Source organism: Fusarium musae, chromosome 3, assembly GCF_019915245.1.
Source record: "Fusarium musae strain F31 chromosome 3, whole genome shotgun sequence".
NCBI classification, from domain to species: Eukaryota; Fungi; Ascomycota; class Sordariomycetes; order Hypocreales; family Nectriaceae; genus Fusarium; species Fusarium musae.
Genome location: NC_058389.1, coordinates 2,207,164 through 2,222,422, shown reverse-complemented (window position 1 = coordinate 2,222,422; position 15,259 = coordinate 2,207,164). Strand labels below are relative to the sequence as shown.

At 50.4% G+C, this 15,259-nt stretch overlaps 4 protein-coding genes across 4 annotated transcripts; 2 read left to right on the top strand and 2 right to left on the bottom strand.

Annotated features, from left to right (window-relative positions):
• Nucleotides 1-4,400: 4,400 nt before the first annotated feature.
• Nucleotides 4,401-5,838, bottom strand: J7337_004147 (uncharacterized protein; the record flags this gene model as incomplete). Its single annotated transcript, XM_044821848.1, has 2 exons — nucleotides 4,401-5,528; nucleotides 5,686-5,838. 2 exons carry the CDS (start codon nucleotides 5,836-5,838, stop codon nucleotides 4,401-4,403), a joined length of 1,281 nt encoding a protein of 426 aa, XP_044683181.1.
• A 427-nt stretch (nucleotides 5,839-6,265) lies between these two features.
• Nucleotides 6,266-6,798, top strand: VMA7 (H(+)-transporting V1 sector ATPase subunit F; the record flags this gene model as incomplete). Its single annotated transcript, XM_044821847.1, has 3 exons — nucleotides 6,266-6,322; nucleotides 6,470-6,607; nucleotides 6,658-6,798. The coding sequence occupies 3 exons, from the start codon at nucleotides 6,266-6,268 to the stop codon at nucleotides 6,796-6,798; spliced, it is 336 nt and encodes a 111-aa protein (XP_044683180.1).
• Nucleotides 6,799-7,141: 343 nt separating this feature from the next.
• J7337_004145 (uncharacterized protein) lies at nucleotides 7,142-7,788 on the bottom strand (the record flags this gene model as incomplete). Its single annotated transcript, XM_044821846.1, has 3 exons — nucleotides 7,142-7,258; nucleotides 7,309-7,525; nucleotides 7,580-7,788. The coding sequence occupies 3 exons, from the start codon at nucleotides 7,786-7,788 to the stop codon at nucleotides 7,142-7,144; spliced, it is 543 nt and encodes a 180-aa protein (XP_044683179.1).
• A 4,564-nt stretch (nucleotides 7,789-12,352) lies between these two features.
• On the top strand, nucleotides 12,353-15,076 carry J7337_004144 (uncharacterized protein; the record flags this gene model as incomplete). Its single annotated transcript, XM_044821845.1, has 1 exon — nucleotides 12,353-15,076. One exon carries the CDS (start codon nucleotides 12,353-12,355, stop codon nucleotides 15,074-15,076), a length of 2,724 nt encoding a protein of 907 aa, XP_044683178.1.
• Nucleotides 15,077-15,259: the final 183 nt, after the last annotated feature.

The following is a 15,259-nucleotide window of genomic DNA, read 5'->3' as shown; positions in this document are numbered from 1 at the left end:
ACGAGCTTCATAGAATTGGTACCAATGCGCCGATGATCGGAGGGTTCCGTTTGCGGCCGTCAGCAATTGGAGCTCACCAAGAGGCCAGAAGCCTCAGGACGGGCGCCAGCGCGGGGTAGACCCACAGCTGCCTCCTGCACTGATTGCTAAATAAACGGTTACTATTGGTTGCTCGTTGATCGCTGCTTTTTCAACCTCCGATGTCAAAAGTCCAGGACCTCCGATTGCCATTCAGTTTTGGTCCTTTTCCAAACTCCACGGGTCTACCCTGGTCTAATTACGACATCAATTGACTTGCCTCACTCAATGCCGAGACTTGGACATTCACAAATCAGCTAATAGCACGAGACTTCAGTTGGCTCTTGCACGGTGTTACATGAACATGAACCTTGTGAGCACAAAGAGCCAGCACAATTTGAGACATCAGAGAATCAATGCAAAGTGGACCGGTAGGTAACCTTTACAATCAACCATGCGATAATCAGGGTATCTAGGTATTCTGTATTGTAAAGTCGTACTGTGTATCATCTATTTTTACCTCCCTCCGCATCCGCCATCGGCGTGCGGCTTGTCCCGGGCTATGTTCTCTCCGGCACCGGTCCTTTCCCGGGTATCCGCCCGGCCGTTGTGCCTACCTAGTCGTCCATGTAGACTCCGGTCAAGCTCCGCCGAAACATGGCCAATGCCTCGTCAATCAAGCAATCCCACTCCTCTTCCCTGCACTTCATTGTGATTGCCGTGAACTCCATACCCCAAACTAATATTACCAACAAACTGAATGCAAGGGGTAATGCAAGACAAGTGCTGGCCAAATCCGACCAGCCCTCACTTTCTCGATCAGTAGCTCTCCAGTACGGAGAGCTGTAATCAAAGACAGGCTTCACCGCCTTCCAGTACAATCTCAAAAGCTGTATGTTGTACCCCTTGATTGTACACAGAAACTCATTGATAGCATCCCACAATCCTCCCGTCATACGCTCCCGAGATCTATTACTGGAAAGATCTGCGATGCCGTCTTCGGCGTTCCACTGCCTTGGAGGCCGGCCTGGAACGTGCATCCCCGGATCCGCTGCTCGATTGCTGACCCCTGGCATATATATTTGAGATAGAAGATCCAGATTGCTCAATTGAGGGCTGGGTTTCTGAAGAATGTTCTCCATGTTGTCCCCCTTTTCGAAATTTCTGACACCCACTGTGCAGGTGGATGTTGACAAACTGCTGCATCGTTCCTGCATCGCTAGTACCTCTGGTGGTTCCTCCATGGTGTCGCACCCTTGTGCCTGTGGCTGATTTCTCGACTCCTCGAGGAGACTCTCCAATATAGTATCGATAAGTTGAATCTCTTCCACCGACGCCGATTTCAGCAATGCACTCGGTCCACGATTCTCTGGGGAAGCTACCAAGCTGTTTGGCGTTGTGCCGAATCTCTTCAGGTTGTGGATTACCCGACTTAGCCTGCGTTTGCGCTGTATGCCTTCCACGGCCTCTTGATCTCTCTTCGGGGGGTATCTCGATGTTATCTGGTCGCACCCAGTAATGATGGTGATGTTCGTGGATGCAGACGGCCCCTTGACTTCGCACCTATTCCTGATGTCGTGATTCGCGCTCTGCGCCCAAACCCGCTCCGTTATTTGATCTTCGGTCACGGGTTTCGTGTGGACTTGATGTAAGGATTGAGGAAGAGTCCCTCTGATTATCTGGTATTTTGTTTGTGCTGTTTCCTTGGTGGTTTTGGGTGGGTTTTGCAGACTCTCTTTGTCTGTGGCTCCCCTCAAGGAAAACGGAGGAGCGGTGAGGGGATCTAGAGTTGCTGACCGCTTTGCCTCGTCCAGGGGCAGTGGGCCGCTTGTGATCCCAGCTTTCGTCGTTCGTCTCCGGAGCAGTAGGACTGTTGGAGACGGTGTTGAGTTGTTCAATGCCTCTTGCTCCCAACTGGACCGTGTCTTGGAGCTTCCTGTTAGGTGCGGGTTCTATACACGTCCTGTGAGGGCTTGCTGATGGTAGTGTTGGCACTGGCTTTCTAGGGAACTTGACGCGGTCTGTTCCGATATTGTCGGGAGGGTAATGGATTTCTCGTGGATGGATGTCAAATCTTGCACGTAGCTTTCTGGAATGCTGTTGTCGTGTTGGCTTCGTATCTCGATCTTGCTCTTCGCTAGTAAGTGGGTGGTGCTGGATGCTGTGAGGTTTGGTTTCGTCAAGAGATCTGACGAAGAGCCCTTCCTGATTGACACTCGAGGTATCTGGGTCCCCCCCGGTTCTATTGCGCCTTTCAGGCCCTTCCCTAAAAAAGAATTGGAATACTGGTTTCGATCGCTGTGGTGCGCCAGTGATCCGCCCGCCTCGTGGAACTTCTCGTTTCGTTGCAGACATTGCCACTCGTTGGCAGGCGTTTGTATCTGTGTATCATCGTGCGCGAATACAAGAAAAGACTTCGGGATCTGATCTCTGTCTAGCCTGAGCTCGCTTGGGTTATGGAATTTTATGTCATTCTCAAAAAGCTCCAAGGCTGAAGGAGATGGGTTTGCGAGGCTGCGCCTATGGGGGGTTTTGATCACCGTGTCAGAGGAGTTGGAGTTTTCCTTGGGTTGTACAGCAGGCGGGACTTGTTCATCGGATGATTCCTTTGAGTTGTAGTCGATCAGCCCTTCCCCCTTTGCCATATCTAAGTCTCGGCGTGATGGGCGCCCTACATCGAAAGACGAATTTAGTTGAATGTGTCAAGGCAAAGGGGGCATAGGTAAGGTAGACTAGAATACTGACTTGAGAATACTGAAGTGCTTCTGTGTGATTGGGCAATCGGGCTCAAATCAGGTTGCTGAACCGAAGACCACTGGTGTGTCCCTCTTCGCCATTTGGCAGTGGCAGAAGCTGCCAGTTGTTTCTCTGCTTTCTCTTGTCGCCGTGCCTTGGCGACTTCGTGGTCAAGGTGTACCTTGACGATTTCGATCTCGGCCTCTTTCCTTTCGGTAGCTGATAGGGCGCTCTTGGCCTGTGCCTCCAGGTTCAGTAGCTTTTGTTCCGTTTTCGAGCTCAGCGTACTCTCTCCACTGTCCGATGTAAGATCAAGAATACCCGTCTGCGGATTGATACCTTGAACACCCAGGTAGTCTCCGCTCTCTCTCAAACTTTCCCGGTCCTCCCGTGCTTTTCTCCTTGCCTTTCGATTGGCTTCTAGAACTTCCAATATGCTAGGCGTTCCTGGAATAGCTGCCTCCAAGGACTGAGCTTTGGAAGAGCGCCTTCCAGGTTGCTTTTCTTTACCCTTCCCAGTTTCTAAACTGCCACTCCGTTTCTTCTGACCGCGCTTCTTGCCTATTCTCAGAGAACCGAATTCATTCCATCTGCGATGGGTCGGCAGTGAAGGCTCATTACCTTTGTCTTTAGATGCGGGTGTTGGTTCAGGCACTGCTTCACTCAGGTTTTTTGGTGTGTTCCAGTCTACAAGGCGATCTGAGCCCCCGGTTCTGCTGCGTTGACCCCCTCGACGATTTGAGGCAGAGTGATGCAGTGCCGATGCTCGATTGTTGACTTCGTGTTGTAGTTGAGATGAGGAATTGCCACCAGCCGCTCCAATTTCCCAACCCCTATTGTTCCTCAATGTTCCCCCTCTCTCTGCACGATGACTTGGAAGTTTGTTCCTGAGCCAGTTTCCCACATCCCCTAATGTGGCACTCCGAGTAGGTTTCTGTCTCTCCCCAGCTAGTTTACTCAAATCTCCAATTGTTAGTCTTCTCTCAGAATCGTCCATGAGTTGAGGAAGATTCTGTGGACGTGAAGGCAGGGCAGGGTGGTCAGACAATGCTGCCCTGCGGCGTAATGATGACCAATGTGGTTTCTTAGACATATCTAGGTGCAGGCAGCCGCGTTACTGATGAGTAACCTTGCTCTTGTTGGTTGTTCAGCCGTTGATTAACGATAGTATGGTGGAGACGTTACTAGTGACTGTAATGTTGTCTAACCTCTGAGATGAGAGGCACTAGGTATAGATAGCAGTTATGAATACGAGAATCAGGAGTGATTGTCGAAGAAAAAGTCCGTCACATCAGGTGAGCCATGGGCATGAATCCCGAGAGCCCATCAACTTCGCCTTCCTCGTGTATGCCACAACGATATCTCAGGGGAAACCACAACGAATGCATGAAATGCTCCGACCTGCCGTCGTTTCCGATAGCCCTTGATGCTTAGCACGTAACAACGAATCATGACACTATCAGAGCGTAAGGTAGATCATCAAATACAAGCTGACGATGGAGACAGGTCAAGGGGGTTCAGGGTATTCCATCGTATTCCATGGTATTAAGTCAGAAGCCAGACCTTAACGCCAATCTTTGCTATTGAGGTCGCATTTAGTTTCGATGCGAATAAATGTACTAATATATAAAATAATAACTGGAAAGCTACCATCGTGGATGACGATTATCCGAGGGCGCTTGTTGCCGACCCAACCCAGCAAAGGGGTTGCCGCCTCCATTAGGTCTTGAACCTGTCAGACGTCGACTCTCGAGCTTTTTCGATGGCGTTGTTGCCCCCCAGTTTCGTTGCTCGTAGGCTGCCATTTCTCGAGAATTCCGCGGAGATGCTGCTTCCTGGGAATTGAGCTCATTAAGACTGGTGGCCTTCTTGAGGGGTGACTTGTTATGGGTGTGGATGCCCATGTTTCCGCCAAAGTTCATTCCCTGAACTCCTGAAGATGTCCCAGTTGATGTATAGCTTGCAGGCAAACTATGGCGAGGTACGGTGCCTCTCTGGCTGGTAGCGGGTCTAAAAGCTTCCGAGCGTCGAGTTGCTGTGGGAGGCGTGAATATGTGAGGTTTCATTGTGTTGTTGGAGGTTGGAGTGAGGGATCGTTCTTCAGGGGTATGACCCGTTCCGGTATATGGGTTAGAGTGGACCTGGAAACCATGACGGATCTGAACTGTAGGGGTCCCAGTCTGCACAAATTCTTGATAGTCGTCGGGCTGGTCCGTTGAGAACTGTGTGCCGATATCGCGGACCGTAGGGTGAAGACGGGGGTGGACAAACTTGGTATCGTACTCTTTCATCACTTGCTCCTGAATCACGGTCTTATCCTTTGCTTGTTGCGCAAATCGAGAACAGAAGAAGAGAAGCTGAGCAGAAATGAGGGCCTGCAGAATGAGTGTATTCAGAACCGTCACACTTGGTCGGGGATCGAGAGGAGCTAAAGGAAGGAAGATCATGTACACCAAAACATGGCCAGGGCCAAAGAGACAAGACAGGCGCAAGGACACTGGCAGAGGATCCCATACTGACAATTCCCAAACATCTGATGTCTTGTCAGGGTGGGCTCGCGACTCGGCAGATTCTGGTGTTATCAGATTCGCGAGATAGCCCAGGGGCGTCGAAGGCGATACGCTCGATTGGTTCACCTTCACACGTCGCGCAGACGGCGTCGAAAGCGGCTTGTCGACCTTGGCCAGAAAGAGTCGGTACTTGCGCGTTCGGGTAATCGTGTAGAAGGCATTGGTGAAAGAGAAAGCTATGAGGGCCCATACCATCGGATAGACCTTTAAAATATGTGTGGTTAGCCTCAACATGATATACAAGCAGTCCGAGAAGACGAGAATTTACCAAGAATGATAGCCACCCTGAACTGCTTTCATCACTGAAAATATCGTCACTTGGGGTAGAGGATCCTGAATTCGCTCGCGCAAGTAAAAATACGAAGTTCATGGCAAGGCCCATTTGTGTCCCAACCGAATCTGAATCCCAATCCCTTGTTTCCAGTTCTTCGGAGAGCCAGAGCAAAAAGTCCATGGGGTTGATTGCAGCCATGACACGCTCTCTGAGCGGCTGCCGACGAACTAGGCGTGGCATGTTGAGCACACTGCAGGGTCCTGGCTCCTTTGAAGTTTTGTATTCGCGATCGCAATACCAGGGAGGAGAGTCGTGAGTCGGCACTGAAGTAAAAAGAAAGAAGAGGCGGCTACTTGGCCGGATGTTGTTTACTTTGAACTCACTGTTGCTGAGGACCAGGTCAATTCTTTGTTCACTACCCAGTACGTACCTGCCTGAAGCTGACCAGTAGAAACTTTAGTAGTGGAGGTGGCAGCATCCACCTGACGTGGGGATCAATGTACCTCAGGGAGGTGCCTTACTTGCAATGGTCAGAGCTTCCAAGTTCCCAGGCGGAGCGGAACTTCAGGCGCCGACCTCCTCGTAGTTAGTTGTAACGCTAATCATCAACTCAGTGCCGTCAACACCAACAAGAGGGACGTGCGAACACAAGTCCAGATCCATCAAGATGGCCTCGCAAGCAGATTACAAGGACCGTCAATTCCTCGCGGTCATCGGCGACGAAGTATGAGCTGCAATGAAAGGCTCTTTGTTCGAAAGCTTGCGCTGACGTAGCGCTCTTCTAGGACTCCGTAACAGGCCTGCTTCTCGCGGGCATTGGCGTGAGTATCAATCGCTCAGCCCCTTTACACTGGCTAACTCTATTCAACAGCACGTAACTACTGGCGCCGATGCTCAGAAGAACTTTCTCGTTGTTGATGGCAAGACTGATACAGCTTCTATCGAGGCCGCGTTTGATCGATTCACCGAGGACCGCAAAGATATTGGCATCGTACTCATCAATCAACATGTCAGGCAACGTTCCGATCAAATTTCGCCGCTGAACTAACTTTCCTGAAGATCGCCGACCGAATCCGACATCGCATTGACACCTATACCGCGGCTTTCCCTGCCGTGTTGGAGATCCCAAGCAAAGACCACCCCTACGATCCTGAGAAGGATAGTGTATTGAGACGAGTGCGACGTCTTTTTGGAGAGTAGGGGACATTGTTTCACTGGGCGCAAGGATTTGTTTCGGAATAATGGAGCGAGCACGGTATAGAGGCGACAGTGAGAATGGCCGTACATGATTTGAGGTCAGCACTGCGTTTTTCTTCTTCTTCGACTTCATGTTATGCAGGGCAGTTCCTCCTAGAGATGCAGAGGAGAGCACGATGCAGTGGACTCATTATCAATATGCTAAATAAGATCTAAAGCCGCTGCAGGTTGCCCGGGAAGAGCTAGAAGATTCGCCAAACCAAACGTTAACCTAGAACCCCATGAGAACGTGCCCAACGATAAGTCATGCCGCCATGTGTATGTTATGAATGCGCCATAATCCCAATCACAGATCGCTGCCGAAAAAGCCCATGCTGCTACGAGAGAAAGTGACAGTTGCCGTGAGACAGGTAATTTGGACATCATCGGCGGTGAAGACGTCGGCCAGAACAGTATATTTGCCCTGAAGCGAATTAGAAACAGGCGTGGGGGAAGTAAGGAATAATCACATACCGGAGGGATCTCAGCAGGAAGGTCTACAGTCTTGGTGATCTCGACTTCGCCAGCCTCGACGGGACACTTCAGGTCGACATTGCCAATCTGCTCGCACAGATCGGCCTTGGTGCTAATAAGGCGAATAAGTCCATACTTGACAGTCAGAAGAACATAAGCATCCTGCTCAATCTTCTGCTTGACTATGCCTTTAGCCTTGATCAAGAGCTCCTGGCCGCTATCGAGATGTTAGCTTCTCATGGTTGTGCAAATATAAGCAGATGAATCGTACGCTTTGGGAGGGTTAGGAGCAAGGTCGACCTTGTCAATCCTGATCAGGTCGGCAGTATGGTCTCCAGGGCACAGTTCAAGGGGAGAGTCGCCGGGAATCTTGAGGTCGTCACTGATAGTAACATCGGGAGCCTTGCCATTGAGAACGCTCAAAGCAGCTGCTGGGGCCAGGCATGCCGCCAGACATGCCGTGACAGTAGAGAATCTCATCGCGCGGGGTTATCTCGCGAGGTTTGATGGGCTGTGGGATACGGTGATGTTTACGAAAACAATACGAAGCAGTAATTAGATGATGGAAGTCGTGTGAAGATGATGAGAGTCGTTATCAGGGCAGAATGGTGGATGGCGACTGGCTTAGTGTTAGAGTGCGTCATGGGACTTATCCTCCACTTTTTAGTCCAACGACTGGCCGAGAGCGGCTGGGAGTTGATGCCTTACCGCCTTGCAGATGACCGCGGGTCGCATCCGAATGCACTAAGAAGCTACGTACTTTACCTTATCATGGAGGCAAAAGTCTAGAACCAAATGATTGAATCAAGTCTAGAGCATGGAAAGCCATTATAATAAGCCAAGAAATGAGTTTGTATGCTAGCCAAGCAAAGTTTAACTGTTGGCTTCGAGTGAATTATCATTTTGCAATATCATCAGAGTCTAAACCTTACTACCTGCTCCTGCTCGTTCTCATTGTCTCAAGTTTGCGGAGGTGGAACATTCAATGTCGAGTTGCAAACCCAGCCTCCTCACTTTCCAATCACATGGAGCCATTCGGCTTAGCTTTACTGACCGACATACAGCCTGAGGCGCAAAAGTTGAAGCCTCGTGCACGGGCCATGCCAGGGGATTGGTATATATTCGCGGTTTTCTTCCAACTTATTTTGAACTCTTCATACTTACCTTGCCTCAGGAAAGCCAGCTCAAGAATTGGCCTTTCTAGTGTGGAGGGCCTGCATTGCACACCCGCGGAGTCACTCTACTCTCTATTGTCCTTCGGGACCATAGGGGGCGGAATTTTTGATTTGTCACCGTCTTTCATTGTGATCTGCTGCTTGCGGCGGGCATGAAGAAGGAATATGCGAAATCTACTGTAGCAATCTGTACGCGACTGTTATTCTGACGATTTACCGCCCTTGCTGACTCCTTCCTGTCCAGAAGGAAGGCCCTCGAATGTCATTATGGCACGGCGCTGTTTTGGTATGTAAGCGACATTCCACAACAAGGACCTCATGAGTGGGTTACGGTGAGACGCGTCGACTTTGAGCTGGTTGCCTGGTGTTATTGGCTTAAGGCGTGTAGCTGAGCTGGAGCTTATTAATGGCATTTCCATGTTTTGGACAATGCGTATTTTCATGCTGACTTTTCCCGATAGGCTGACCCCTGCCCTCGAGTCGATTTTCGTCACTACGTAGATATCGCACTGACTGGACCATGCTGAGGGAACACAAGAAAACTCGGGACCTATACCATAGGAAACAAGAAAGAATTGGCCCAATGTAGCAGAAACTTCAACGAGTCTTTAGGTTGGTGAATTTTGGCATCACAAGCCAAGTGAAGTTTTCTTGCTCCCTGATGCTGTGTTATTACCCTCTGGTGCAACCTTCCCCACTACTGTTCTCCGTACGTGTGAGTCTTTGAGGCTAAGGTTTCGTCACGACGGGGTTAGGGGATAGCGAGGTTTACCAGTTCGAAGCAAGAAAAGCCACCTTTGGCTGTTGGTACATGCTTCACGGTGACTGCCACCATTTACTAAAGACTCAAGCTGTCGAGTTCGAAGAAAGCGGCCACAGGAAGCGGCCACAGGAAGCGGCCACAGGAAGATGCCAGATACCTACCTAGGCGGCGCTCTGTAAAACAGATAACTATGTTTGCTGCAGTCCAGTGTTGCACTCGGATCTTATACTACGTACAGGCCATTCCCATGCCCTGGTCATCCATGCATGGGTGCGAATACGGGCAACATCGCGAGACAGACACGACACGATAGTGACGGAAACTTGTTGCACATATTTCTAGATATCTTGAACAGACCGTGGGACGAGCACATCGACGTCTCTAGGAAAGCCATTGTTGAAATGGCCCGGTTTTTGTTCCCATCGAGGTATTCTAGAGGATTGTAAGGAGGCATATACCCAGTACGTTCTCGACAGGCGTATCCAGACAAGATTAGTGTGGTATAACAAATGCATACTTTCCCATTCACGCCCCTCAGTCATTATAAGGAGTCCTTTTGCATCTCGGGCCTCCTGTTCAAATGTTACCTTTTACAAATACAACGCGACAGTCGCTGTTTTGGCACCAAGCAATTTGCACGACAGTAATGACGCGACGGAGACTCCGCACATATCATCATTATCACGCAGTCAGCTTGCACCACACTCCAGTTTATCATGGAATCTTTCACAGGCTCCTAACACAGATTCGTATGCACAATGTAGTAATGAACTTGGAACAGCCTACACTGATTGGCTTGGAGGTGGAAAGCCTGATTGGTACCAAGCCTGCTCCCTGCAAAATAAGCCAGTCATGGCAACAAGGATATGCCGCCCTGGTAAAGCACTACCCGTCCTCGCATACAGTCTGAACAACCTGACGCCTGATATACTACACTGTGCCAGTAGGCTGCGAATAAGCTCTTTTGTGAAAGCAGTCTGGCCTGGATTTCGATATTATTTATTCATGAAGGTTTGGAAGTGAATGTCGTGGCTAAGATCATGATGTCTTACACTCACGTCGGGCGACAAAGCTTCTTTTGCGGAAATATCTCATTCTTCTCATTTCAAGCAATTTACTCCGTACGCGGCTAACAACGCTTCCTAGGTATGCTCTGTAGATAAAAATACTTCTAACTTGGGCACGGTACAGAGCACGGAGTATTGCTCCTGGGACTTACCTCGGCGGCCTCAGGTTAGCTTCGCACTAACTTAGAATGAATGGTTTCTCGTTTCACCAAGCGTAGATAGTTTGTGGCGGGTGCCAAATTTCAGACATCCCACTCATCCCCACTGCAAGCCCGCCAACCACAGTCATTTCTAGGAGCTAGCTAACCCAGCTTCAGCTGTCATCTGCTGTTTATTGGCTTCGGCTGGCTCTGAGACATGCTCAGGTTACGTGCCTGATTCCCTGAATGTGGCCGTCGTCATTTTGCCTTTGAAAATCTGGTGAAGTCCCTCCCGACTCCTTCGCTTCCCGTTCATACCGAAATGCTCGACTCCTACTCCGTAGTGTCGGCCCATCACCAAAAGCAAAATCAGAAAGCATAGCGAAGCAGACTCGATAGACTCGAAAGACATGGCTTTCTTGTCTTTGTCTTGCTTCCATCGCCGTTCCTCTTACACATGCTATCTCAAACGATACTCGAGTCTCAACGACTTACCTACTCAGTAACAAACAAGCCCCTGGCTGGCTACGCCAACGCCAACAAAAACTCGCCGTACGCAATTTCCAGCAGAAACCCTCTCCCCTCCGCTCTCTTGAGTTTCCTTTCCCCCCTCCTTACCTACCTAGCCCTGTGCTCAGGCGCAACGGCAGAGGGACAATATTTGTTCGTAGTGCCTCAGGCCAACAATGCGCCCTGCGTGCCCTGTTTCCTGCACTAAGAGTTCCCCTTATCCACCGCCAGTCAAGGTTTGGTCTAGCGCCAAATTTTGGTTATTGTCTCGTCTCTTCTCTTCCATGTCTCTCTGTCTTGTCTTTTCTTTGGGGGGGCCACTGTCACTGGAGTGGGAGTGTCCCCGTTCCCTCACTCGCACACTTCCTTCTCAGGAACTTCTGCCCAATCCAGCCCAGAAGCACCAGGAGAGGATACCAAAAACGGCCCAGTGGCCCATTCGATTTTTGGCACCCTCTTATGCCATTGCTGTTGCTTCTGCGCGCCGAAATTGAGTGGGAGCCATCAAGAGAATGAGAGGGAAGCGTGAGCCGCTGATGAGGTGAATATCAAAGGTACGTACTCTTGTCTTCTGCCCTTCCATTACCCTACCTGAGGTGCTCTCCTCCCCCTCTTAGCCAACTGGAAATGGAACCCCAGGCAGGTCCCAGGCTGGTACCTCAGTACCAGTACCAGCCCAGCCTACCACCAGTGAGCACCAGCACCAGCACCAGTACCAGTACCGCACTTGTCTCGAAGCACTCCCGGGCTTGTCGCTCCTCCCCATCCTCTTTCTTCCCATCACCCACCCTTCTTCGTGCAGTCCACGATCTTCAACCTTCACTTCTCATCATCTCCATTCTGCTTCAAGCGCTCCTTGTGTATGGATTGTGTTTGAGTAGTCTCAAATCTTATTTCTCTTGATTTGCCAATCGAATTTTGCCACCTACACACTTAATCTTCGTCTCGGCGCTCGACATCTCGACCTGAACTCGTCTCAACCCTGCCGTGACCGATCACAACGAGTTTTGCGAAAACACAAACCGACCGACCGTGTCCTCAACACGCCTCCGATTCGCGTCTACGCTTAATATTCGACGTCTCCTTGTCAACCTGATCACGACTGTTGACTTCGTTTTTCCCGTTGTCGCGCCGCTGATCCTCCACCCTTTGTGTTGACATCTCGACCTGCCTCGAGTCTAGTTCGACGATTGCGATCCCTGGCGGTCGGAATACGATCCACCATTGTCCTGCCGAATGAGACTTCCTTTGATCACTCTGGTTCTCGACTCCTCCCTACGGTCTCCCCGACGCGCCATCTGAACGGCGTCGTCATGCTCCAAAGACTGCGACAATAGATTAGACACATACCCCCCTCAGGTGTTCACTACGTTATCTCTAGCACAGATTATGACCGACAGACCGGCGCCGCTGTCCACGCAGTCTGCGACTCCTAGCCAGATCGCCTCTCTTGCTCTCTCGGGCGCAACGCCTAAGGACGAAGTTGCCCAACTGAATGAGGGAGCGGAAGAAGAGCCATACACTATCAAGTGTATATGTACCTTCTCTATCGATGATGGAAACACAATTTACTGCGAGTCGTGTGATTCGTGGCAGCACATCGACTGCTTTTACCCTGATAATCGAGAGGAAGCTGTACGCGAAGATTTTGCACACTCTTGTGCAGAATGCAAACCGCGCCCTCTCGACCGTCAAAAGGCTTATGATCGTACACTACGCTTGATAAATGGAGCAACGGACGAGCGTGCCGACAAGAGAACAAAAAGACCACCTTCCAAAAGCCATAAGAAGAGATCGAGGCCTGCGGATCTACCAATAAATGGCCATGCGAGTCCGCAGGAAAATGGAAAGAATGGTCATTCTGGAGATCATCCTCCTCCCAAAAAGGCGAAACATCGCTCATCACACTCTGTCAGTTCTCAGGCTCCCAAACGGAGTCCTTCATACGGAAATGGCCGATCAAATACTGCCCACCCTCCCAGTCCTGCAACTACCCCTCCCGACCTTCCCGATGATTTTCAAATCCATCATTACTCTGAAAAGTTCTACGACCTATATAGTGCCAGAAATGTCCCCGAGTCGCGGAACAATGCCTTTGCCAGTCTTGCCATTCCTACTGCGCTATCTCGCTGGCTTCGCGAACCCAATACGATGCGGAGTGAAGTTGGCAGACGCCATTCGGAAGTATTCCAGAAGGCTCCCTCGAACCTGGAAGCCAACAAGCCCAAGCTTGAAGTCAGTGATGCAACACGAACACTGGACGATGGCAAAGCTCTAAGGTGGAGGTTTCTCAAATCAAGTACACCAATCGAAAAGGATGTGCCTCTTGTTGAGCTGAATGGTGAAATTGGGTTTCAAAAGGACTACTGTGCTGACCCTGTCAACCTCTGGGCAGATTTATCTTCCCCTCTCCCATTTGTCTTCTTTCACCCTGTCCTCCCTTTGTATATCGATACAAGGCAAGAGGGCTCTCTTGCTCGTTATGTTCGCAGGAGTTGCAAGCCCAATGCTCAGCTTGATACATATCTTGCTGATGGAAGCGAATACCATTTCTGGATCGTTAGCGACAGATATATCTCCGCAAACGAGCAAATCACTCTGCCCTGGGATTTTCGACTGGAGAAGAGTGTGGATGTGCGATGGCTTCATCTTCTTGGCCTGAGTGACGATGACTCGACCAACAACACGGAAACTCCGGTAGATGGGACAGAATACATGGCAATATCCAATTGGATAGATCGAATTCTCTCCGAATACGGTGGGTGCGCGTGCGATCTGGATAACAACTGTGCATTCGCACGATTTCACCGTCAGTATCTCTTCGGCAAACCTCAAGGACGCGTGCCAGCAAAAAAGAAATCAAGAAAGCCGAAAACACAAGCCATTTCCCCAACAAACACGGGGCAGCCTGCTCCCAGTCGAGCCACGAGTGAAGGCCACGTTGACGATGCTGGGGATAACGATAACAGATCCCAATCTGGGTCTATGCGAAGCAAACCACCAAGTCGTGACCTTACACCTCTTCGACAAGGATCTTTCGATCAATTGGGCATACTGACTGAGCCAACGGATCGAGACAAGCGGAAGGTTGCCATGGTTGAGGATTCGTTCCGTCGCATGGAGCAGCAACAACCCTCGCGGAAGAAAAAGCGAGTATCGGATGGTACTGGTTCAACATCCTCGAAGTCGAAACATCGCAATGGCTCAGTTGCGTCTCATGGTAACTACGTGGATGCTGGGACTTGCAGAAGCCACTCTGGATCCCCTGCTAGCTCGTCTCCGCATATTCAGCAAAGGCCGTCAATCTCGAATCAAGATGTCGCGGCGACTCCATCACGTCAATCTTCAGCTTCTCCCAGAGGAGTATACTGTGATGCTGCGGTGCAGACGGACCCTGTCGAAGGCGCCTGGTTTAGTGGGCCACATCAATCACCTCGTCCTAAGAAACGGATAATTTCGCTCTCGAAGCGACTATTAAATAGCCGCCATAAATTCCGAGGTGAAGGAGAGGATCTGCGCAGGCGATCATCTGCCAGCCAGGTATCTAATGGCACCATCATGGAAGTTGACTCGCCTCTGGAGCACGAGGTAGTCATCAAGCGATCGGATTCAGAATTGCCGCCTTTGTTTTCTACACCGGGTGACACACATATGGCAGATACCTCCTCACCAACAACGACTCCTGTACTAGGATCGGCTGCGAGTGACACATCGACCAAGACAAAGACTCCTGACCTACGTGTGCAGCTACCTCCAGTGCCAGCATTCGATAGTGCAGGACTGGGGATTCTCAACGCAACAACGCCAAAGTCTGGTGGTGTCGGTCACTCCCCCCTTTCAGGTACATTGCCAAGTCCATTCGCTCCGCCGGCTGTAAACGGCGTTGGTGCCCACCCTAGTCCTGTTAAGAAAAAGCTGAGTCTCAGCGACTACACCAAAAGCCGGTTGAACAAGGCTGCCGGGAGAACAGCTGGAGGGCACGCCGTTCTTAAGCCTTCTATCTCAAGCCCTGAGGACACCAAGGTCGATATTATGGTCGATTCCCCGTCGATTGAGAAGTCGGCGGAGACTGTGATCTTGGCTCCCGTGGCCGCTGCTAATGGGTCTTCATAAAGGATGATGTACCTGTACGTTTAATGTGTCAACCGTTTCAAGATTTTCTTTGTTTCGTTTGGAATTGGGGATGACGGGATCAAAAGCCTGGAGTTCTTTCCTTTATATACACTGGCTGGTACGTCAGATGATTACCCCTTTGATTTGGCGTTTGGGGAGGTTGTGGGATTAGGGATGCCGGGA